General features: G+C 38.6%; 2 protein-coding genes across 5 annotated transcripts; one reads left to right on the top strand and one right to left on the bottom strand.

Annotated features, from left to right (window-relative positions):
- Positions 1-366: 366 nt before the first annotated feature.
- On the bottom strand, positions 367-2801 carry LOC129439880 (retinol dehydrogenase 11). The gene is made up of 4 exons (XM_055198790.2): positions 2431-2801; positions 1640-1882; positions 929-1231; positions 367-724 (listed from the first exon to the last, which is right to left on the bottom strand). The coding sequence occupies exons 1-4, from the start codon at positions 2549-2551 to the stop codon at positions 465-467; spliced, it is 927 nt and encodes a 308-aa protein (XP_055054765.2). The 5' UTR covers positions 2552-2801; the 3' UTR covers positions 367-464.
- A 138-nt stretch (positions 2802-2939) lies between these two features.
- LOC129439876 (tRNA (32-2'-O)-methyltransferase regulator THADA) lies at positions 2940-24088 on the top strand. 4 transcript variants are annotated; one of them, XM_055198739.2, is made up of 31 exons: positions 2942-3158; positions 3451-3631; positions 3713-3799; positions 3871-3898; positions 4620-4768; positions 4854-4976; positions 5086-5206; positions 6991-7133; positions 7233-7317; positions 7421-7548; positions 7775-7972; positions 8111-8825; positions 9261-9413; positions 10153-10262; positions 10375-10535; positions 10893-11026; positions 11633-11791; positions 12037-12185; positions 12267-12392; positions 12515-12619; positions 12952-13152; positions 13235-13385; positions 13472-13709; positions 17026-17265; positions 17521-17719; positions 17874-18062; positions 19503-19750; positions 21203-21373; positions 21708-21974; positions 22351-22553; positions 23313-24088. In XM_055198739.2, exons 1-31 carry the CDS (start codon positions 3028-3030, stop codon positions 23552-23554), a joined length of 5535 nt encoding a protein of 1844 aa, XP_055054714.2. In that variant the 5' UTR covers positions 2942-3027; the 3' UTR covers positions 23555-24088. The 4 variants fall into 4 exon arrangements, with proteins under 4 accessions (XP_055054717.2, XP_055054714.2, XP_073716431.1 ...); XM_073860330.1 differs by lacking the exons at positions 2942-3158; positions 3451-3631 and adding an exon at positions 3976-4124; XM_055198741.2 differs by lacking the exons at positions 2942-3158; positions 3451-3631 and adding an exon at positions 3976-4072.
- The last annotated feature ends 749 nt before the right edge of the window (positions 24089-24837 follow it).

Raw genomic sequence — 24837 nt, forward strand, 5'->3', positions numbered from 1 at the left:
GAAGTGCTGCAAACCAAGTGCTCCTCCTCCACTCAACACAGTTCTTATTTTTATCTGTAAAAAAATCGCCAAGTTTTGTGCCACCATATTTACTCGTGTAACTACTCATGTAACAATCTTTAAATAGCAACATGGAAGTGTTTGGTGGCTTCCAAACTCATCCCTGCCTGGATCCCAAGGAATGAATGGGGCTAGGCTATGACGCGCTGTACAAAGATTAAGTGCACGCATTGAAAAAAATTTGGTATGTTTCAATATGTCCAAGTTGAGGTAAGAACATAATTATTAAAATATTGAAAACCTGTGGTGTTTTCCTTTAATAAATTCAAATCATTATCATCAAATAAATTACATTGTAAAAGGGAATTCAATCATAAATGTCACATCATTCATGTTTCATAAATAACACAATCGGTATCAGTATCACAATCAAATGTTCAGTCAAAAAATGTATATGGGTTGCTTCAGGCCAGCTTAACTAATCTCTCGCTGGCCTCCCAAAGTTTTTTGGCAACTCCAGGGTCTCTAGCGAAGGTTCGCAGGGGAGCCGGACGACAGTCGCTAAAGTATCCTCCATTGTGCTGGACAACCTCATCTGATACTGCGCAGTACACAACAGTCTGAGCGCCAGTCTCGCACGAAACAAAGAACATGAACATCACCACCTGCATCACGATCCGGTACAGAACCGAGAAATGACAGGTCCAGTTACTTTGAACGTAACCTAAATGAGTAAAAAAAAATGACAAACATTAAAAGTATTAACAAGAGCTGTATGTATGCTGATTTTTGAACTGAAAAATAAACTGCACAATTATTGGTTCAGATAATTTATTCATGCTACTGTATTTAAGCCAAGTCTCTTTTGACACTTTTGAGATCCACTTGGCCACAAGTAATAATATCCTAGCAATGCCTGATATCTCACCAGGGTGAACCGCATACGCCGTCACTCCTTTCCCCTCCATCATGCGAGCCAACTCCTGCGTGAAGTAAATGTTGGCCAGCTTACTACGACAGTAGGTGAAAAATGGGAAGAGGTTGTAGTTTAGATCCTGAAAGTCAAGCTTCTGGTACTTGTAGCTCGAGCAGGTGAGCGTTATCACCCTGCTGGGGGAGCTTTCTTTCAACCGCGGGAGGAGAAGGCTGGTCAATAGAAAATGCCCCAGGTGGTTCACGCCAAAACACATGGAGAAATTGTCATCAGTCCAGTCCAGGACACTGGGCATGCCTGAAAGTAACACCAGAGATGAGACAATGAGCAGACGGTTGTATATTACATTTACCTTAGATACACTATATGCATTTGGCAGACTCTTTAATTCAATTTAACCTATACATTTTTAGTATGCGTGTTTCCTGGGATCGAACCCATGACACTTAGTATGCAGTTTTATGGTTCAAAAACGTGATTAAAAAAAAATCAAACATCACTATTGCTCAAAGTTTGGAATTGGGAAAAAGCCCCAAACCCTAAATTTAATAACTATTTTTAACCTTAAATTATACAGCTTATTTAAAATGAAAGTTATTTTTTATAACTTCAACAACTATTAAAAGCAACAAATCCTACTGAAGAAGGGACCCAAATCATTTTCATTTGGGATAATAAAAAAGCCCTCAACCGCTTAGAAATCACCTGCATTATTGATCAGAATATCCAGCCGCTTCTCCCGCTGTAAGAAGGTTTTACCGAAATCTCGTATGGATTTCATATTGGCCAGGTCGACCTCCATATAAAGCACATTCATGTTGTGGCTCCTGGCTTTGATCTCCCGAACTGCCTTCTTTGCTTTCTCCTCATCTCTGCAGGCGATGATGACCCGAGCGCCTCGCAGAGCCAATGCTACAGCTGTTTCCTTCCCGATACCAGCGTTCCCACCTGAAACACGTACATGTTACTGGAAATCAACGTGGGTTTTCCTAGCACCATTTGTTGGGGGAATATTGATTCACACTGTTCATACACATTAAAGGGGAATTTATCAGATCAACCTTGCTGGAAAACAATATATTTTAATGGTTCCATTTTTAATACCACTATGAACCATCAGCTGTTTACCATTAAAACCACTAAGGGCTCTTTATGAAGTGTGTTTTGGACCTTGTTCCCATCCACCAGACAACGTCACACCATAAGACCCCAACACATAAGACCAACAGAGACCATTATAGTCAAAAACATCATAATTCGTAGTATAACCATTAACATTTTTGTAATGGTTCCTAATGTTTCTCAGCAAGGTTGATTTACAACATTCAAACACATATTCAAAGTCTCATTTCCTAGGACTTCGCAAGCAATGACATCTCGTATACAGAATAACGATCCACATTCAGTGTGATTTGAATCACTTGTATAAGCAAGTGTTATGTTACTACAGTATGTAGCCAATTAAATAACGTTAAATAAAGCAAATACTCACTTACCAGTAATAAGAACCGTTTTCCCATCCAGTCGCTTCACATCCATGCAGTACCTTCTTCGTTTTAACCATTTCAATACTAAAAAGCACAAAAGTGCCGCTAATATAGTGTATAACAGATACATGGTAGCTCAGCCAAGCCAGTGCAAGACAACCGACTCCCTTACTACCTACCAATATAGCATTCAATCACACGCTTGCCATAAATAATATATTTTTTTAATTCATGGGAAAATGCGTAAAAAGAAACCATGAAAGTTGGGGATCGTAAATTTAAAACCCAATCAATGTAACAAAATTGCATATACAGTAAAAGAAAAATTGTAGCTGGTAACCTAGCCACCGTTCGTGTCGTTCTCGCGGTATTTTGAGGTCATAGGCCGCATGGTCTGCGCAGTGCCGCATGACGTCGAACCATCTCCTACGTTAATTATCCAATCATCCGTGCCGGTAGGGGGCAGAGGAGGGCTTGACTTATGCTTATTACACACACTGTGTCGCTGTAGAATGAGGAGATGAGTTCTTTTTGGTTCACATGGAAGACAGGGAACAGTAGTTGCTATTGCAGGTAGTGGGTGTTAAATCTGGATTTAATGCAACTATGACAGTTACAAACTTTTCAGATGGGAAGGTGGATGCAGTTCTTGATTATTTCCTTACGGATAATCACGTATCATCCGATGTCAAAGACACGCTGAAGATTTTCTTGGTGAAGCTCACAGAAAATGTCAGGTAAGTGGCTGTTATAGATAGAGGTAACATTTAATAGCATTTTATTAACATTTAATTAATATATTTATTGCACCACACTACATAATTTTACTGGTATTTGTATTAAAACCATAATAAACACAAATAGATGATACAAATAGTACTTAAAACATGTTCACTACACTTTTACTATAATAAAACCATGGTTAATTTTCTTAAGCGTAGATGTAGACATATTGATTTAGATAAAAGATTTGAGGAGCTTTTAAACATATACCAAAAAGTGTCCTGAATGTGTACTGAATGATGGCAGGTGTACAGGGAAACGGAGCAGGGAGAGATCACTGGAGGAGGCGTCACAGATCCTGCAGAAGATCCCAAAAGAAGTACTTCATTCCTTACCGACTGCTGCTCTTCATCAGCTCGTTCAGCTTTTCTTGGCTTTACAGTTTGAAGCAGTCACCACTTCATCAGTCTGCCGCAAATTAGACCAGGTCATTTTTACCTTTGGATTTATTGACAAATACATTTTATTCAGTTTTTTCCTTTAAATGTAACTCTCATTGCTATTACAGATGGTTCAAGTCTTGGTTGAAATAAACCATTCGGTTGTCTTTGAGGAGGTTCAACAATGTCTTTACAAGTTGTTGCACCAAGAACAGGTATGAATGTTCAGTATGTGGTTGTATCTCGGTATGCTTTGGTTTTGACTGATGATGATTTTGCTTTGCAGGTTTTCTCTTTACAAGACCTTCAAATAGGTGAGTAATGAATTATTGGTTCAGTTAATTGTTCACTACTGTGCAATATTTTACTGCTACTGTGTTATTTATTCTAGTTTATTACATGGCTGTCTGGAATACTTGATTCTGATTGGTCAGTTGCTACTTTCCGAAACACCCAGCCAATCTGGGTACTGCAAGTCATCTTGATTGGTACTACTTATATGGTTAATGTCTCAGTCCGCTGTCCTTTTTCTCATGCAAGGTTTGAATTTGTTGCCAATTAGCTAATAAAATATTTCAAATCGGCATTTCAAGTCCTTTTTTTAGTCACGTTGCATGTAGCTGTGAAATAAATGGGATAATCTACACCGACCCATCAGATTGTTTTTAAAAATAAAAGTTAAAATATTTGTGTTAAAGAGGGGGTGCAGGATTTTTGAAAGCCAATGTTGACACTTGAAATCACCTAAATAAACACGCCCCTACCCCAAAAGAATCTGGACCTTCTTTTGATAGACCCGCCCCACACATAAGCAGCCCAGGCAACAATGTTGGTTAGTAGACACGCCCCTTACTGCTGATTGGCTACAAGTGTGTTTTTGTACTCGGCCCGACTCCCTTTTCCAAAGTGTTTTTCAAAAATAATGCACCCTGCCTTTAACAATCGCCTTGATGTACATCATTCCTTACTTGTTTAACTTCGTAAAATAATATTAGCTGTGTTGTATATATTAATATAATGTGTGTCTCATGCCAGCATGTATGTTCTTGGAGGACAGCACTGTTGGACGAGAGGTCTTGAAGGAAGAATGCACCACCCTGCTTAGTAAAATTGCCGATCTGATCTCTGTTGTTATGTCAGATGAAGCAACACAAAATGAGCTGCTGTGTTACCAGACCGTCAAGGTGCAAACTTTGAAGCTTACTTGACCCCACAGAATTTGCAATATGTTGTTCTGTATGCTGACTACATCAGTATCTCCTCTCTCAGGTCTGTTTGCAGATATTTCAGCTGCTTCCTGGGCAGGTTGCACCGCTGGTCTTGAGTAAGGACAGTCTCAATACGAGTGTGAGAGATATCGTGGAATTCCTGATGAACATTGTCTTAAGAGAGGTTGGTGCTTGTGGTAAAACCGTTTAGATTGTTAGGATGGATGTCAGATGGGTGTGTCCTATGCATTGCGTGAATCCTAGCTAATTATGTTTTCCAATAATTTCCTCAGATTTCCAGCAGAGACATACGGTTGTTGGCAGGCACTGCGGTTGCTATGGTAATTACCACAATGACAGATATGCAGTGTGCTCAATCAGCTGCCTGGAGTCTTCTGAAAGTCACCAAAAGAGGTGAACTACAGTCTTTATGCAGTGTTTATATTGTAACACTTTATATGTAACACTAATTTAATAAAAGTGTAATGAAACAAATACAGAAAACCTCTAGTTAACCTAAAAATATATTTATTGTGCTTTGGATAAAAGCGTCTGCTAAAATGCCTAAATGCATTAAGTGCATAGCTTAGTGAGCAGGGTGTAGCTTAGCAAAAACAGACTTGAAGACATTAAAACGTATAGCATAACATCACACTTAAAAAGCGAATGATGATAATTTGGTCATTTTACTGTCTGTCAGATGCTGACTTTTAAGGAGTATATAAAGAAGGAACAAATATATCGGATATTGCATAATAAAAAAAAAAAACTGAATGCCGACCGATATATCGGCTACATTTCAGTCTACTATTTCTGTTTTGCTGTGTAACCTTCTGCAAATACACTAGTCAACATTTGAAGTGGATCAAAACCTTCTTAAAATGTCTTTAAAAAAAATTCTCGTTCTTGTATTAGGACAATGTTTTTGATCCACTTCAAATGTTGACTAGTGTAGATTGCTGACATGCACAAAAACAGTCTGCATGCTGTTTCAATAATTTAGAATATCATAATTTCATATTTAATAAATGTATTAGTTAATGGGGTGTGCCGAGACACTTAATTCACAAGACGAGACGAGACACTTAATTCACAAGACGAGACGAGACACAAGATTGGGTTCACGAGAAAGAGACAAGATTTTTACTTTGTTTTTTTTTTTAGAAATTTTCAATGATAAAATAAATGAATGTGAAACTTAAATCGCATTATTTTGAAATGTTTTAACTAATCTAGGACTTTCTCTAACAATTATTTTGCTAATTGATAATGAAGTAATTTTGATATTTTTTGGGAATAAAAATAGACCCAAGTGAGCAATAACCTTTAAAATAAATGTTTTACATTATACATAATAATGACGATGCAATAATAATTGGTTTAAATAAAGTATCAAAACAAGTAAACACATTACAGTAATATAGCCTTTGTAATAAAAACCAGCATTATGTATTATAACAAGTGGCTGCAGGGGGCGCTAATGGACTTATTATTTTTACTTTAGATGCTTACTTTTAGCCAAACAATGTTTAAATCCATTGAAATCTTTAATATTTGTCCAATTTGTTACAATAGAAATGATACAGCCACAGTTATTCTTGAGAATGAACGTGCGAAGATAAAATCATGTAAAGTCAGAATGAGGGTTTAATCTGCTAATCTTTAATGCTTAATCACATCTGACACTGAGACAAACACAACGCGTCTCAGACAAACATTATTGGAAACCCAAACAAAAAGCACACGCAACAAAAGACGGAATATAATTCATGCACATTGCACTGCAAACGGTTTTTGCCAGAAACGTAACTTTATGCTGATATTAGGACAGTGGCTGTTTCTCAAACAGAAAGCTGCATCCTCCAGGGATCGCATATGTAATCAAGCCTGGTTTATTTCAGTTAATTCAATTCAATTGTTAACATTTGCAAGTCAAAAGCATATTACAACAAATTAAGATTAACTAAATATAATAGTAAACTTTATAATTGTTAATATTTTGTAATAAGACAGTCTACAAATGTGACCTCCAAAGGATGCAGCCTTTTGTTTGAGAAACGGCCACCATTTCACCTCCACAAGAAATCTCGTGACCTTGCATCCCTATTAGTAACACATATCTAATCTTGGTTTACAAGTACATACTTGCTTGTATAGTCTACTCTGCTTTCCTAAGATTTAAAGTTTGTGCATTCCAGAACCATGGAGATTGACAGTAGGTGAGATACAGGTGGATTGTCTTCCCAGAGGTCAGGACGGGGTGGACAGGCTGGCTATATCCAGAGGACTTTTAACTTGCTGCACAAATAATGTTCTTGTGAGTCACCATGGCAGACAGGGGGTATGTGAGCACATTTTATTTATTAATAATAACAGGTCTGAGTGCAATAAAAAATTTATGGATTTCATAATGATTTCTAAACACTTCTGTTCCTCCCAGACATGTCTTCTTTTGGATGGGTTGTTTCCCATCATCTCTGGTCTGTGTGAAGAAAAGCTTGACTGTCATTATTATGTTTTTCAAGGTAAAAGCTTTCTGTCATGCATGATGATGCTGTTTGAGCACTGCTGTGATGCCAGATACATTGCTGCTTGTTGTATATAATGTGCAAAATGCTTTTCTTGCAGTTTTTACCATATGGCTAAAAAGGGTTAAAGAGTGCCTCAGTGAAATTTGGGAAGTTACCGGTGCTCCTTTGAATTCTGACCTCCAACAGGATATTACACAAATCATATGGAGCAATGCAGAGAGTCCGGTAAGCCCATATTGGACGTAGTACCAAACTGGTTGCAGTTGTTAGTTGATGTTCATCGTTTAAATGGAGATTCTCATATTGGAGAGCATTTTGTTGGAGAATAATAATCTGACTGTATATGCCCCTAAAACAAGATAAGTTGTTTTTTGCTTAGTTTCCCCAGAAAAAAATGTCTATATAAGATACCTCTGGCCATAATACATGTTTTGTTCCTAACTGTTTACAGTTGGATGGCATTGCAGACATTGTACGCAGTGCTTTCTGCCTATTTATGGAGATCTATGAGAAGGATTGTCAACACTTTGGAAACACTGAGAAAATACTTTATGATGAGTTACTGCATAGGATATCACAACTTCCTTGGGAGTCAAAAGCCAAGTATTCACCACTAAGTGCAATTCTGCCATACGCTGGCACAAACAAGGTAAGAGGACATCAAGTCATCAGACTTATTTTTTTATAAAAAAAATTACCTGCAAAAACATACATATAACATGTAAATAAATATACTACATGTAAAAAAACAACAACTTGGCACTCATGGCACAATTTCACCTCAAAGGTTTTGGAGCAATATCCTGCCCTTCCCAGTGACATCCTAAAATGCCTCTCAACCAATCACCTCTCACCGTCCGCATCAGATGTCTACAAATGCCTTCTCCAGGAGCAAAAACGTGAGGTTGTTAACGCATCTCGGGAAGCTCCGCCCACTGAGCAAGATTTAGCAAATCAGTGGGCTCAGCGATGGCAACCAAAAATCCTACACGCTTTGACTTCAGAAGTGACTCTGATCCAAAATAATGCCACTAACCACCTTCTGCCATCAACATTAAGGACGTTTCCGGGTGCTTTTAACACTCTACTGTCAGCTCTGGATGCCACAGCTCCTGGTCACCTTCTTGCATGGGCTTGCGTCGTGAGCGCCCAGCGGGCCATTTCTGGACGTTCTGTATGGGATGCGAACAGCGGAGATGCCCTCAAGACTCTCCATCTTGCCCTGTCCTGTCTGGACGACGCAGTCCGTCTGGCAGCCCTGAATCTTCTCTGCTGCAGCCCGAAAACCAAGGAAGCCCCATCACAAGTGGAATATTCTGCATTGAGAGACTTCATACCTCTCAATCTCAACAGCGAATCGTCACCGTTCCGCCAGCATCTTCAGGCAGCGCTGAGGAAATTCCTGGTGAGAATAAGAGACAGTTGTATGGCAAGCATCAAGGGTCATAAACGCAAACTAGGGCTTTCTGAGGAAGAGGAGGCGGAGCTTAAACAAGGAATTGGTAAGGAACGTCAAGAACCGTTCTTTAGGGAGAACCATGTGTCGCTTTAAAGAACCTGTTAAAGCAAAACCAAAGAGTTTTTTTACCTTAAAATAATGTTTCCAAAAAAGTTTCAGTCGTTCATCCACTCGAAACAAGGTGAACGGCACTTTCACATTCGCTTTGCAGCCCTCTATCGGCCAAAACCGCACTAAAGAAGTTTCCAACCGTTGGGTCGTGGTCCTGTAGTTCGGGTGAAAACTACAAAAACTTGCTTTACGGCAGACCTACAATCCAATCAGAGCCAGCTATGCTGCAGTATTTACGACAGTGGTAATGGACAGTTCCGCTTCTAACCTGTAGGGGGAGTAAAGAGCAAAAACTCTTTGGTGTTGCTTTAAGCACCCTTATTTTTAAGAGTAAAGTGTAAAATGTTCATTTGAAATTTTTCTTCAGAGTTTGTTGACTGGCTAGCTCAGCTGTCATTGGTCTATTTGACTCCCGACAGCAGCTATCAGAGAAAAAAGACGGCATTGCTCCTGTTTTCAGCTGTGTTGGAAACATGTACAGATACCTGGAGTCCAGATAGAAAGAAAGGACAACCCCCTGGTAAAAAAAAAATATTTTTAGACTGTCAGTTGACTTTTGCATGCCTTTTAGTTGCTTTATCAAAATGCACAGTAGATTTTCAAGTTATTTTATCCATAAAAAAATTCTCAGGTTTAATTACACCGTATTTATGATAAATTAATGTATTTTAGAAAAACTCATAAAACTGCAGCCCCCTCTGACACCATCTCACGCCCCCCAGTTTAACTCTTTCCCTGCCAGCATTTTTTTTAAGTTGCCAGCCAGCGCCAGCATATTTCATGATTTTCACAAAAGTTCAATGCCTTCCAGAAAATTTTCTTCTTTGATATATTGTATGTTTACATATTTAATTAAAAGAACAAGAAAATGTTTCATCCTACCTTCATTAGTTCTCTTTTTATCACTTCTCAAATATCGGTAGGTTTTATCAAAAACACCAAATTTTGATCAAAAAGATATTAAAATGTAATAAAATAAAATAAATGTTGTGAAGGATTTTTGATAATAATCAGATTCAGAGCGATCCTCAAAACATAAATGGACATACAGCTGTTTGCCCTAGGGCGATACTTCCGGTTTTATAAGTTGTGGAAGAGCGCCACCTGGTGAATAATAGTGGTATTACTGATTGCCAGAAATACTTGTCATTGGCAGGGAAGCATTTTCTCTTAATTGACGAGTTAACTCCTCAATGGCGGAGAAAAGTTAAGAACCACTGCTCATGTAACATTAAATTAAAAAAATATTGTGTTTTCAGCTAATATGTCAACTCTTATAAACTGGGCAAATGAAAGGGGAAAGTGGGATTTCTTCTCCAAGTCAAAGATGCTGGTCTTGATTGGCTGTTTGGAGGATTCAACCAATGAGGTCAGTCTTAAAAAAGGTTCGCTGTAAATATGTTAACAGTTATATGTGTGAAGTGTTTTCTTGCTCTGTGATGCGACGCGCTTGGATTACAAATGCACGTTTGTCCCTGCAGATCCGTGAGCTTTCTGCAGAGCTATTGCTCCGGTTTTTCACCCCGTCTTTAACTGATGATGTCACTGCTGTGCTTTTGGGCAAGGCGGAGGAACTTCTGCAGAGCCCAAGGGTCCCGGAGGCCCAGATGGGAGCTCTGATGTTTAAACTGCTGCTGCAGAAGTAAGCGACCTCATAGCTTGTTAACCTGATCACAGTCCATTTTATTTGAGTATTTTTAACAGTTCAGATGAATTTCTTAGATTGGATTTATACAAGGTATCATGGTGCAGTATACTGTGTCATATTGGGGATGGAAAGGATTTTTAAATTAGCCTAAGTACCTAATAAACAAACACACAGGGGGTGGGGAATCTGTAACTTTTTTAATGATGCGTGTTCCCGTTAAACTAAAAAGTTGGAATGGGTGCAGATTCCCTTTGGGACAGATTTCGGTATGTACTGTTCAGTATGCTGTTGTTGTGGTTTCCTCTATTACTTACCCGACTATACTTACGTGTGTGTATCTTTTCACTACAGGGCAGATGGGGTATTCGAACAGGGGGAGAAACAGTCTATCAGGCTCATCCAATTCCTTCTGAATAAACTGGAGCATCATTTCTCCACCGCCAGGAGTGACATGCTGCAGGCGGCTCGCTCGACACCCATTCACGGTTAGAGCAAATAAAACTAGCTGATAGTCTAAAGAAAATATACCACTACTGAATTTAGTAAGCAGACAAGTAAAGGGGTAATTCCACAATAATTTTTTTAAGATGTCAAATAAATATTTGGTGTCCCCAGAGTATGTACGTGAAGTTTTAGCTCAAAATACCATATAAATAATTTATTATAACATAATAAAATAGCCACTTTGTAGGTATTAGCAAAAATGTGCCGTTTTTGGGTGTGTCCTGTAAAATGCAAATGAGTTGATCTCTACACTAAATGGCAGTGCCGTGGTTGGATAGTGCGGCATTATCCCCTTCTGACATCACAAGGGTAGCCAAATTTCAATGAGCTATTTTTTCACATGCTTGAAGAGAATGGTTTACCAAAACTAAGTTATTAGGTTGATCTTTTTTGCATTTTCTAGGTTGATAGAAGCACTGGGGGCCCAATTATAGCACTTAAACATGAAAAAAGTCAGATGTCCCCTTTAAGAAGTTTCTTATTGTTACTTTGTACAGAATCTAAAGCAAAATTAAAGCAGTCCGAAGTCTATGGAGAAATAAAAATAGTCTGCTGTAGGATCTAAATATTTTACTGTCATTGTCCAGGCATTGTAAGTGCTCTACAGAGGGGTTTGATGGAGGTACCAGGGGTGATGGTGGAGTCAATAAACCACAATGTTGCTGTGGACCTTGTGTGTTTGTTAGAGAAGATCACTTTACTGCTGCTTGGTGTCCTATATGGAGATCAGGACACTGAGGAGAAAGGTATGCTAAAACTTCACCCAGTCTGGGAAAACCCAGCTAAAGTCTTATTTTGTTATTTACTATTTACATAAAACAATCTTACATAACGTAAAGAACATTCTGTGAAAATATAACCTTGATATCTTTAATATTGACTGAGTATAGCCAAGTCAAAATGTGATCAGATTTTGAAACTTTAGCCTGGATTTCACAGATGATGCAGTAAGTTGTGTATACATTTTATCATGACGGTTTTTTTATCACAGAGGTGCCTCCATCATTCTGTGACATGGGGAATGCAATCAGTTCTCTGATTGGCCAGCAGGGGGCTGGACTTGATGAGGACGGAGAGGAGAATGTTTTGCTTTCTGAGGAGCATAGTCTGGTACTGACCTGCTGCTGGGTCTCTTTGAAGGTAAGACTTACTAGATGATCTGCTTAAGTTGTTTCATGTGACAAAAAAAGATGATTTTTTTGCATGTCATCCTTTTAACAGGAAATAGGGATTTTTCTAGGATACCTAGTGGAAAGAATTCAGTCAATGCCTTGGCACCTGACTGTTGAAGAGCTCAAAAGGACTTCTAAAGTGTTTAAAGACATAATTCTCAAATGTAGACATTGGGTAAGCACAAATTATTATTTCTAAGCTTGTGAAAAGCATTTCTCCTCTCCAATTAATCCCACATTTGTAGATTTTAGTAAGTCGGAGGCTGCTTCTTTCATGTTTCCCTTTTTTTCCATTAGGGGGCAGTAGAGGGCTGCTGTATTGGCTTCACTAAGTTCTGCAGGACTCTCCTAAGCAGCTCTGATCCTGAAGTCAGAGAAATTCCTGCCACTATATTACAACAGGTAAAATGTTATAAACTCATTAAAGGCGGGGTGCACGATCTCTGAAAGCCAATGTTGATATTTGAAATCACCTAAACAAACACGCCCCTACCCCAATAGAATCTGGACCTTCTTTTGATAGACCCGCCCCACACATACGCAACCCAGGCAACAATGTTGATTATTAGACACGCCCCTTATTGCTGATTGGCTACAAGTGTATTTTGGTATTCGGCCCGACTCCCTTTTCCAAAGTGTTTTTCAAAAATCACACACCTCGCTTTCAATAACTTGTCACATAGTTCCTGTACCTCAGGAACCTATTTTACTTTTTTCTCTCGCTCTCTTTCCAGGGTCTGACTATTCTCCAGTCACCCCGTAGTACATCAGTGACCCGGCGTGCTGCTGGGCTGCCCATGCTGATTTTGGGAGTCTTGGCTGCTGAGGACTCCAGCAAATCACGCCCCCTTTTGACTCACACCATTAACACATTGCTGGACATAGCAAGAGCACCACTGCCCCAGGACTGGGACCAAACTCTTGACTTACCACAGGTATGATTAACTTACCCATTACATACATCTAAAGTTAGGCTGAGAAAGAGTCTCTCTCGTCCATCTTACATCTCTCTTTTAGGTGTGTGCCGGTCACATCCTGCAAGCACTGGTTAAGGGTTCGAGCCTAGGCGTTGCTATTTTCCAACACACACCTGCGATGACTATTTTGTCTCTTACCCTCATGAGCTCTCCGTGCTGGGCTATGAGGAACGCCGCCCTGCAGCTCTACAGTACGATTTTCTTTTATTCATTTACAGTTTTGGCCTTTGTGATGTAGACATGTGTTTATCTCATCTTGACTTTTTAACTCTCACAGGCTCTCTCTGCACCAGAATGTTGGGTCAGCAGCCGGCTGGTGAACAGGGGACTACGCATTCTGGCATGTCTTCCCCCTCCTTCTTTAATCTCTACCCAGCCCTACAGCCCTTCCTCCAGGAGGCACTAGAAAGCGCTGCAAAAGACCTGCATGACTCTACAGTTCTCCTACACCCTTCTCTTTATCCCGTGCTCACTTTGCTTGCCAAACTACAGCCTGGTGCCGAGGAACAGACATGGTATGATGGTACATACAGTCTTCATGATTTTTATTTTTGCCTGTCTAAAATCGTATACATACAGTAAGCAAAATTATAAACGCAACACTTTTGTTTTTGCCCTATGTACACAAAAGGCCTATTTCTCTAAAATATTGTTCACAAATCTGTCCAAATCTGTGTTAGTGAGCACTTCTCCTTTGCTGAGATAATCGGTCCATCTCACAGGTGTGGCATATCAAGATGCTGATTAGACAGCATTACTATAGAGGGTATACACGTGACGTCACCTTTGGCGAAAATGACTGCGGTTACGCCCACTGAGTGGCAAAAGACAGAGCGGCTGCATTTCTGTACAGTGTGAAATCAGTGAAAACACGGTGAAAATGCGTCGAAATGGGAAAAAGCTGTTGTGCAATAGACTGTACTAACAGATTTAACAAGAATCCGGAGCTATCGTTTTACAGACTGCCAAAAAACACTGAAAGAGAAGTAAATTGATTGTTCATGCCAACGTCCACATAACACAGGTGGGTTGACAAATTGCTCGGGTCACTATCAAGCAGAGGTTTTACTTTCTACTTAAAAGTATTTGTATTTTATCCGTGTTTATCTTTGGAAAACATACATTCCAAAGCATATTTTTATTCTATTACATTTCATAAATGCAAGTTTTTGTTTTACATTGAATATTTAAGTACATTAACGTACTTTTACTCAAGTAAAAGCACACAATTTTAATGTAATAGGTATTAAATAAATTTTAATATGCAATATTAAAGAATACACAGTATGATTCTATGCTTTAGAATGTAGTGAAGTAAAAACTTTCCCAATACAAACACGCAAATAAAGCACAGTTGCTTGGAAAATGTAACCAATGTAACTAAGTATTGTCCATCTCTGCTATCAAGTCCAACTAAATTCAATTTAAGCTGATAATAGTCATTGGCATTTTCGCACCAGCCTCTATGAAAACCAGCTATTTTGTTGAACGTTTGCCACTCAACAGGCCGTGCTCCAACATGGTCACGTGGAAAAGTGACGTCAATGCATACCCTCTATTGCACAGGTGTGCCACAATAATAGGCCACACTAAAATGTGCAGTTTTACTGTATCTCCTTCGCATAGAGTTGATCAGTTTGTTGATTGTGGCCTGTGGAATGTTGGTCCACTCCACTTCAATGGCTGTGCGAAGTTCCTGAATATTGACAGGAACTGGAAAACCGCTAAGTGGTTCTGACGTTTTCTGATTTCGAAGCAAAAGTATTTGATGAACGTTTAAAACGTGCCGAGGGCATTCGGTTAATATCATTATCTCATTTTTTACTTTTAGTGGCGTTAAGTGGCTTTTGCGTCTTAGCTCCCAATATTTTCATGTAAATTGAAGGTACAGTATGGGTTTTACGGTAGCTGCCACAGGACAAACATGTCGTCTTCTAATACAACGTAGGGACAAAACACGCTCTGTAGAACAGTTTGCCTATTAAGAGCTACTGTAGAAACATGACAGCAACTTCCATGTAAGGGAACTCGCAGTTTATGTAGTTAAAACAGCTCATTCTAAGGTAATTAAAACAATAAAGTTTATTATGTAAGGAGTTTATATACCACTGATAAAATAGTTATGTGGATTATATTGCATTTCTGTCAAGAAATCCTTCTAAAAGTTACACATTGCACCTTTAAATTCATATATACACATACATGTTTCACTTGACATTATGGTTTATGTAGTTTAATTGTTTAAGCATTGCATTCCCAGCACAAAGGTCATTGGACTGATTCCCAGAAAACATACATATTGAAAAAAACTGTAAACACTTGAAAGCACTGTAAGTCTCTTCAGACAAAAGCACCTGCCAAATGCATACATATAAATATAATTATCACACACCCCCTCTTAAAACCGTGCCCTTCAAAAATATGACAGCAAACCTGAACAAGCAGTATGATTGACAGGAAGGTAGCATCTCCCTTGCCTTTTTGATTTGCTGTTTACTGAATCTAGAGCTGTCATGGAGACTGTGACTGTTGTAATTTCAAAACACCCATTTTGGTGTTCACCAACTGTATGCCCAACAAAATGGTTGTATGATATAGGGGCGGTTTCCCAAACAGGGTTTAGATTAATCCAGGATTAGGTCTTAGTTATTCCTGTATGTAGTTTTTACAAACAAACCTTACAAAAAACAATACTGTTGTGCATCTTGAGACAAAACAATGGCACTGATATATGTTAAGATATGCCCTGTCAGGGAAACTGCCCCAAAATGTTAAAACAGATGTCTGATAACTCAAATCATTGTTCAGAAGGCCATGTCTATGAATGCGGGACACTCCACTTTTTTGAAAATATGCTCATTTTCCATCTCTTCTAGAGTTAAACATTTGATTTTTACCAATTTGGATTCCATTCAGCCGATCTCCGGGTCTGGCGCTACCACTTTTAGCATAGCTTAGCATATTCCATTGAATCTAATTACACCATTAGCATCGCGCTAAAAATAACCAAAGAGTTTTGATATTTTTCCTATTTAAAACTTGACTCTTCTGTAGTTACATCATGTACTAAGACCGACGGAAAATTAAAAGTTTTGATTTTCTAGACAGATATGACTAGGAACTATAATCTCATTCTGGCGTAATAATCAAGGACTTTGTTGCTGTAAGGAGGCGTAGTGATATTACGCAGTGCCTGAAAATAGTCTCCATGGTTACTTTCAATAGCAGGGGACTATTTTCAGGCGCTGCGTAATATAATTGCGCCTCCTGCAGCCATGTCACAGCATGCAAAGTCCTTGATTATTACGCCAGAATGAGAGTTTAGTCCTTGAGATATCTGTCTAGAAAATTGCAACTTTTAATTTTTCGTCGGTCTTAGTACACAATGTAACTACAGAAGAGTCAAGTTTTAAATAGGAAAAATATCAAAACTATTTGGTTATTTTTTAGTGCGATGCTAATGGTCTAATCAGATTCAATGAATTATGCTAAGCTATGCTAAAAATGGTACCGCCATGCCCAGAGATCAGCTGAATGGATTCCAAAACAGTAAAAATTAAATGTTTCACTCTAGGGGACATGGAAAATGAGCATATTTTCAAAAAAATTGGAGTGTCCTTTTAAAGCTCCAAATTGTATTATTAGATTATGAGACTTTAACTTGAATTTCACAAATAGATTTTCATGTAATTCTGTTTTGCTTTGCATTATGGGTATTGCTGAAAATAAAAGGCATGCCCCCCAAACAAGTCGAGATGCTGTTGCACAAAATCTTTCGTATCCATTTACTGGATAAGTCTAATTTGTGTGGTCTCTTTGGGTTTTCCTCAGTGCCCTTTCACAATTCCTGCCTCCATTATTCCTGCTGGCTGCCAGCCCTGTCTATGGCGTGCGAGTGATGTCATCGAGGGCTCTCGTTGCTATGATTCCACCCTCCCAATATCTGGCGACTGTCCTTCAGTTGGTGGAAAAGCTCCCAGAATCACCGGATGTTCCCTGTTGTCACAACAGAATCCATGGACAACTCCTACAGATTGAAGCCGTACTGGCCAGGGCTCTGAAAACCAACATGTAAGAGTCACAGAAAGCAGAATAAATAAGAACTGATGCTTTATATTTTGACTTTTTCAGTATTTTTTCTTGGAAAATAAATTGTGATTCTATAGCTTAGTTGGTAGAGCATTCTGTTATCACTGCAAAAGGTCATAGCTTCAATCCCAAGAGAACACGCATACATAAAATGTGTACCTTGTAATGCACTGTAAGTACATTTATCTGCCAGGTAAAAACACTTTTGTAAATGTAACTTTTGTCTTTGTTTAACAGCCGATCATCTCTCAATGAGGTTGTGGAAAGGTTTGAGTCCAAATGGTGGTTGGCATCATCAAGGCAACGTTGTCCGCCGGTGCGGCTGGCATATGTGGAAGTCGTGAGGCTGTTGAGAGGCCATTGCTCCGATGCTTTCCTCACCCATCTGTCCTCTGTGCTGTTACAGGAGATTTACAGGACCCCAAACATACTAGAGGTGTCTGTTCATGTGCTTTAAATTGTGCTGTTTTCAAAATGCATAAATCTCCAGTGTTACCTGCATAAATCTTAGTAATTGTGCTTCACCTTATTCCCCATTTCATTGATTTAAAATCATTTAATAACCGTGTGAATTCGCCATGTGTTTGTAGGTTGGCTGTGCTTCATTTCACCAAAGTGCAGTGAACTTCCTATGTGAGGATCTTGAGTGGGCTTGTCAAGTGTGGCAGAATCTGGCCAATGGCAGCACAGTTGTAAAGCTCTCATTGGTCAAGTGGGCAGCAGAGGGGCGTGGCTGGAGAGGGACCATCTTACAGGAGGTTATGGTGCGATCTTTGCAGGTGAGTTTGTCTTTATTTACCTCATTTGCGTATTCACATTCACCTTTGCAAGTCAATGGTATGTAGTTGCGCTCTTATACAAAGATACAATAAAATATACAGAATTGAATAAAGTCGGCTTACAATAAATCATTTGACGTATTTTCCTTTTTGATAATAATTGGGAAATTTCTGTATCAGTCAAAAGGAAACATTTTGGGGACAAGGCATATCCTAGTCCCAGACTAAAATGCATGTTTGAGCTGCCTTTATTTAAAAACACCTTGTACTGACATATCTTAAAGGGATAGTTCACCAAAAAATAAAAAAATTGTCATCATTTACTCACTTTTAAGTTGTTACAAACCAATATAAAGTTATTTGTTCTGATGAACACACATGAAGATAATTGGAGGAAAGTTTGTAATCAAACTGGTTGGGGCTTGTGATTTGTTTAGTTATAAACATTCCTTAAAATATCTTTATTTGTGTTTATCAAAACAAAGAAATTTATACAGGTTTGTAATAACATGAGAGTAAGAAAATGATGACAGAATTTTCATTTTTGGGTGAACTATCCCTTTAACATATATCAGTGCCATTTTTTGTCTCAAGATGCACACCAATAGTGTTTTTTTTGTAAGGTTTGTTTGTAAAAACTACTTAAATGTCCTAATATAACTAAGGCCTAATCCTGGATTACTCTAAACCTTGTCCGGGAAAACCCTGTTACTTCAAAAAATGAAGTAATTTTGTTTTTGACTAAATGGAGGAAGTTTCTTCAGAAGTGCATTTATTAACCAGTCTGATATCTTGTAATCTAACCAAATACAAATGAAGGAAATTAAAGCAATAGAGTTCAGCTTAATGTTTTTTCCAAATCATGATGTTGTGGTTCAAATTGGGTGTGTCGGTCATTGTGTTCAGTAATCTTTAAGAACAATTTGCGTTTGGTCTTGGCCAGGATTTCCGCCTAGCTCTTATTGTGCATTAAGGTCAGCGCTGCATCAAACCAGATTGCCTGTAAGGCAAGTCAGTTACTCACTGGTCATCTTGGCAAGCTTCCCGGCAGCTATTTTCATTTGGGCAATAAGCATGCAAGTGCAGTTTCAGTATATTTGCAGGACCAAAAACCCTAGTCTAGTCTAAACGTACATGTCAGTAATCATATTTTTTGTGCCGGCTTGAAGAAGATCCTTCTGGTTCTACCCAGTCTAATATTTCCTCGATTGTATCCCAGAAGGACCCACTTGGCTCACTTACAGGTGGATTTTCCACAATTTTCTGTGAAGTTATGGAACCATATGCACTATAAAAAGCACAATTCATTTTTATTTCACAGCGATTAAATTTAACTGATATGAATGTCTATAAAGTGTGCCTCCAGATTTAGTCTCATACTGTGTGTGCAACCACAGCAAAAACCGCTCTAGAAGTTACAACAATGCTTTTCACCCGCAGGCCAACCTGAAGGAGGCGCTGTTGGACCAAAATGTGGAGTACAGAAGGTCATTTTTGACAGCACTGGTGGAGGTTATGACCCCGGATGAAGAGAGTCCTGGTCCATCTCATCCCTCTCCCACAGGGTTTGGTGAAACATGTCTTCAGGACTGTGTGGAGGTTTTGTTTAGCGATCTGGAAACCAACCAAGGAGGTCCTGAGAGTATCTCAACGGCTCTGTGTGCACTCAGTGTTCTTCTTTCCCAGAGGTAAACTTGGATTGTGTATCCTATATTTGACATTAGTTTGATATTGTAATGGTAGATCTTCTCTTTATGTCAATTTTATTACTACGATGTTCCTGTTAATGTTAACATGAAATCAAGAATAATCTAAAAGTTAGCACTTTTTAAAGGGTTAGTTCACTGAAAGTGAAAATTAGCCTATATTTTACTAACTATCAAGCCCTGTCCTAGATGTATGTGAGTTTTTATCTTTGTTTTTAGTCTGAGTTATATTAAATAATATAATTTCAGCTTTTTAATGGCATTTAAGCCATCCATCAAAAACTAATCCAGGTATTAAATGTTTTCGGAGGTGAAGCAGTGTTGGGTCATAAGCCATTTTATTTTGCTTTTTTTTCATCAAGGCATACAACAAAAACACGACTAAAACACAGTTTTGTCGTAAAACATATATCAACATGTAATGTAGAAGGCAGTGGCAGCCAACATTCACCAGCATACACCAATTGTGATCAGGGCTATGTTGACTTTCGCCTCCAAAGACATTTAATAACTGTATGGATTAGTTTTGATGGATGGATGCACTTATGGGGCACTGTCCAATACCATCAAAAATCATAAAAGAACCAGGAAATTATTTTTAATTATTTAAAAAAAAAAATTTTGCAAAAAAACTGAAATAATTTTATTTTTGTGAAGGAATTTTGTTAGAGATCAGATTCAGAACGATTATCAAAACATAAACGCAGTGTAAAATAATACATTTTTTGCTTCAATTTTTTATATAAATCTAGTGGATAATCGCGGTATTACAGATAACCCTAAAACCTTATCAGTAACACGTTTTTTATATGCAAATGTTTTTTCTTAAATGACGAGACATCTTGTCAATGGCGGGGAACGAGTTAATATACAATAACTTTGACTATGTTTGGCTGGAAGAAGATAAACATTGGGTCACATACTAGGATGGCTTGAGGACAAGTAAATACATGGTCATTATCAGTTTTTAAGGAACTATTCGTTTAATCTTTCCCTGAAACAATAAAAATATTGCTAAAATGTAATACGGTAATTTAGCCCCAGTTCCCATTAATGTGATGGTTTTAAAGTAAAGCTGCTCTTATGGTTAAACATGACCTTCAGTCACATCCCAGTTTACAAGCCTCAGGAAGATAGTAGACCTCCATAATCCACTTGCAAACATTTAGGTCTGGAAAGCCAATGTTTTATGATTCATGAAATCAAGTTTTTGCAACTTGTTTTCTTTGTCTTTAACGGAGAGAGGAACATAATATTGCTCCTCTTTTTATGCATCACACTGTGCAAGCAAATGCATTGCAGATGCCTCTTTATCTACTCATGTTTCTCTGAAAGCCTTACAAATAGTCTTTACTGCTGGCCAACAGATTTATGAGTGCTCACACTTTTCTCTCTCTCTCCTCTTTCTCTCTCTCGCCCCTCTCTCTTTCACAGCACAGACTTGGGTTTGCTCCAGCGCTGGTGTAAGTTACTAGAGAGATGCCGATCTCCAGAAGCTCCTGAAGCCATCAGAACAGCTTGTGCTCAGTCTCTGTGTCTGTGTGCCGTTTCTGTGACAGACAGGAGCCTGACAGGCAGTCCCACATTTAAAGAAGTCGGTATCAGGTATAATACACGTAAAATTACATAATGGAAATAGTAAAACCACTATTATTGTTTTTACACACAACTTAGTTCAGGTTTGCATTGATCAAGTAATTGATTCTGCGATGAAAGACTTGAAAAATGTTTAAAGAATTGACAGCAACACAGAAACTAAAAATCTTTGTATATGGCTTGTATATGCACGTTTACATTTAGGCATTTAGCAGACGCGTCTATCCAAAACGACATCAATAGATAAATCTAGAAATATGCTTGCAGCTTATCATCTACAGATTATGCAATGCCTGAGTTGTTTTTGCTATATGGCTGCATTTCACTTCACTTCATTGTGTAGGTTGATCAGCACAGGTGTCTACCTGCTTCAAGATGAGAGTTCACAGGTGAGAGCAAAGGCAGCCATCTTTGCCTCCCTGCTCTCCTCTTTACGTCAGCCTGATGGTCCACGAAGATGCTTCTACATGCAGGTGAACCAGGCTCTGCGTTCATTGCTAGACCTCCTCTTGGATGAATTCTGGGATGCGGCTGGTGCTTTGGAGGCCTTGGTGTGTCACTTACCTGACTGCGATCTGAATGTCATACTACAGGAGGTTAAGGAGACACAGTAGGTTAATCCACAAACACCTGATTATTTCATTAAGCCATTGGGTTTTCTACATCGAAGAGTAATTTATAATGTAAAGAACATTTTGTAAAAACATAACCTTGATATCTTTAATATTGACTGAGTATGAGATCAGTTTGAAAATTGAAATCAATGAGAAATCAATGATTAATTTTAAACTTTAATGCTCTTAATCTCATAGTTTTATTGAGACTTTAGTCTGTCTGTCTAAAAAAGATAAAATTTTATACTGTCATGATTTATCTAAGAAGATATTTACATTTATATTTATAGTATGTGCAATTGAAAAACACTGTATGTAGCATTAGGCATTATTTTTGTCCCGTCTCTTCAAATGGTGTTGTCTGGTTGTCAGGTGCCGCAGTCTGTATGAGCGAGATGAACCGAACGTATTTGCAGAACCATCTGTGATGTCAGAGTGCCTGCTTCCCTACCTGTTGCGATTGGCTAAGCGTTACCCAGAATCCTCCACTCTCGCAAGAGACCTCGAACACTGGGCTCGAAACAATGTGGCCACTGTCAGAGAGAATCTCACAATCTGTTTGAAATTTCAATTAGGTATTTAAAATGTAACTCAATTTCTTTTAAAGGCGCGGTGCATGATTTTTGAGTCAGGCCGAGTACAAAACACACTTGTAGCCAATCAGCCGTAAGGGGCGAGTCTACTAACCGACATCATTGCCTGGGTTGCGTATATGTGCGGTGGGTCTATCAAAAGAAGGTACAGATTCTATTGGGGTAGGGGCGTGTTTGTTTAGGTCAGTGCGGCACCCCTTGTGTACGGTGCATTCCTTCGCGGTCCCCCCAAAGAAAATGTATGACAAAAACTGTTCTAAAATGTATTTTTTAATTAAACAAAACATACTAAGTTATACAAAGTAGTGCTTTTGGTTAGTAGCCTTATTTTTATTAGGTTTAATTACACAGAATTCATGATAAATGAATGTATTTTATAAAATGTCATAAAACTGGGGCCCCCCTGGCACCATCTCACCGCCCCCCCTGGGGGCCCCGGACCCCAGTTTGAGAACCACTGGTTTAGGTGACTTCAAATATCAACATTGGCTTTCAGAGATCATGCACCCTGTCTTCAATAACAATTTTTGTTTTCTTTGTTCAGATTGGATTACCACTAAATAATGTCATTAATTAATTACGTTATTAGTTCATTATTAATTATCATTAACTTTTACACATTTTAATAAATTTTTATTCAATAATTTTTATTCAATTTTTTGTTTTTCTTGCTTGCATGTAGTCACCATCGAACATTTGCATCAATTAATTACATTGACATGTTTCTCATTTTTTGCCTAGGTGATGACGTCTTAAATCCTGATTGGCTGAGTTTGCTGACGGAGCCCCGTTTCCATGGCGCTCTTTCTGGACTGTTCACCAGGGCAACTGTTCTCCTCCAGCTGCTCAAGGAGTGTGATACCCTACGACCTTTGCTTGACCCTTTGAGCTTATCTGCAGACCTTCAAAGCATTTATGGACGCTTTATCCCAAACGGAGCCGTATTTTCTCAAGCCTTTATTGACGTGCTAAGGACAGATTAACTGCACTGCTTTTAAAAGTGCAAAGCTTCTTTAAGAAACTCTTTATTGATCCAAAGAAGCTGCTTTCTCGTCGCTTTATTGAGCAAACACTGAAAGGCACGATCACAATCCACTGTTATGCAATACTGGAGATATGCAGAAGATCCTTTGGTAGCTAGTTAACTGCCAGATTCGGATAATCCTCGATGACAACAGGTTTTTAAATGCAGTAAATCTAATCTGAAAGGTCTGTCATTGTTTGTGAAATGGGTGGTGTTCGCTAAAATGAGCAGACTGCAACAGAGACAAACCAGATGGACGGCTGCAGCAGCATAGAGACTCGGCGAGCGTGTTTTTGTATATGCATGCATGTTTATGTGCATATGTTTGTTTTTGCAAAGCTGCACCCATAGTGGCCTGGAACATGACAGGAACGGGTATTTTTTGCGAGAATAATCCATGCAGAACAGTTCATGTTTTGTTTTTCGTAGACCGCTCTCTTAAAACAAATGACCTCAAATGTTTTTTATTTAATAAATGCTATTTCAACCAGAACCAGTTTCCTGATCCTGTTTCCCAATAGCCAACATTTGCCAGTCTATATACCTTTAAAAAGGGTAGTTTGACTGATTTGTTTTAATGTGTTAATAATGCACAAGGTCATGGGTTTAAGCCCCAGGAAACACACACTTACTGATATAATGCCTGGTAATGCATTAGTTGCTTTGCGTCAATCAAATGCAAAAATGTAAATGTGCTAATAGCCAATATAGTTATAGAGTCCATTATATTTAGCAGATCCCTTCACAAAGCCAAACCGATATCTTACTTTGTTTTCCACTTCTTTCTTCCTTATCCATCCTTTCATCTCTTGGCGTAAGCCACTTCTTCTCAGGTTTCCACTGCAGGGGTAAATGCATCAGACAGTGATGTAATGGCTTTTGTGGCAACAGTAGACTTGGCCTGATGCAACAGCAGGGGAATACTGTTGGTTTTATGCTACATTAGAGGTTTGTCCCTCAAGTAAAGTGTCCATTTTCTGTCCTCGTGTTGGGCTAGTGATGATTTATTGCTTGAATGTGTGCTCGGTTGCCGTGCAACACCCCTGTGTATCACAGGACACCGTGTTAGGACACAGCTGGGTATCACAGAAGCCATTAGTGAAGCAGATGGTTGAAGTTCACAGCAAACACTAAAAACCATTTCTGTGATTAAAAATCATGATTTTTGGGCTATGTAAGACACTTTTTATATAAAATATTTTCTTATGGACTTTATCGTTTTGTGATCTGATCTCTGACAAA

Source organism: Misgurnus anguillicaudatus, chromosome 22, assembly GCF_027580225.2.
Source record: "Misgurnus anguillicaudatus chromosome 22, ASM2758022v2, whole genome shotgun sequence".
NCBI lineage: Eukaryota > Metazoa > Chordata > Actinopteri > Cypriniformes > Cobitidae > Misgurnus > Misgurnus anguillicaudatus.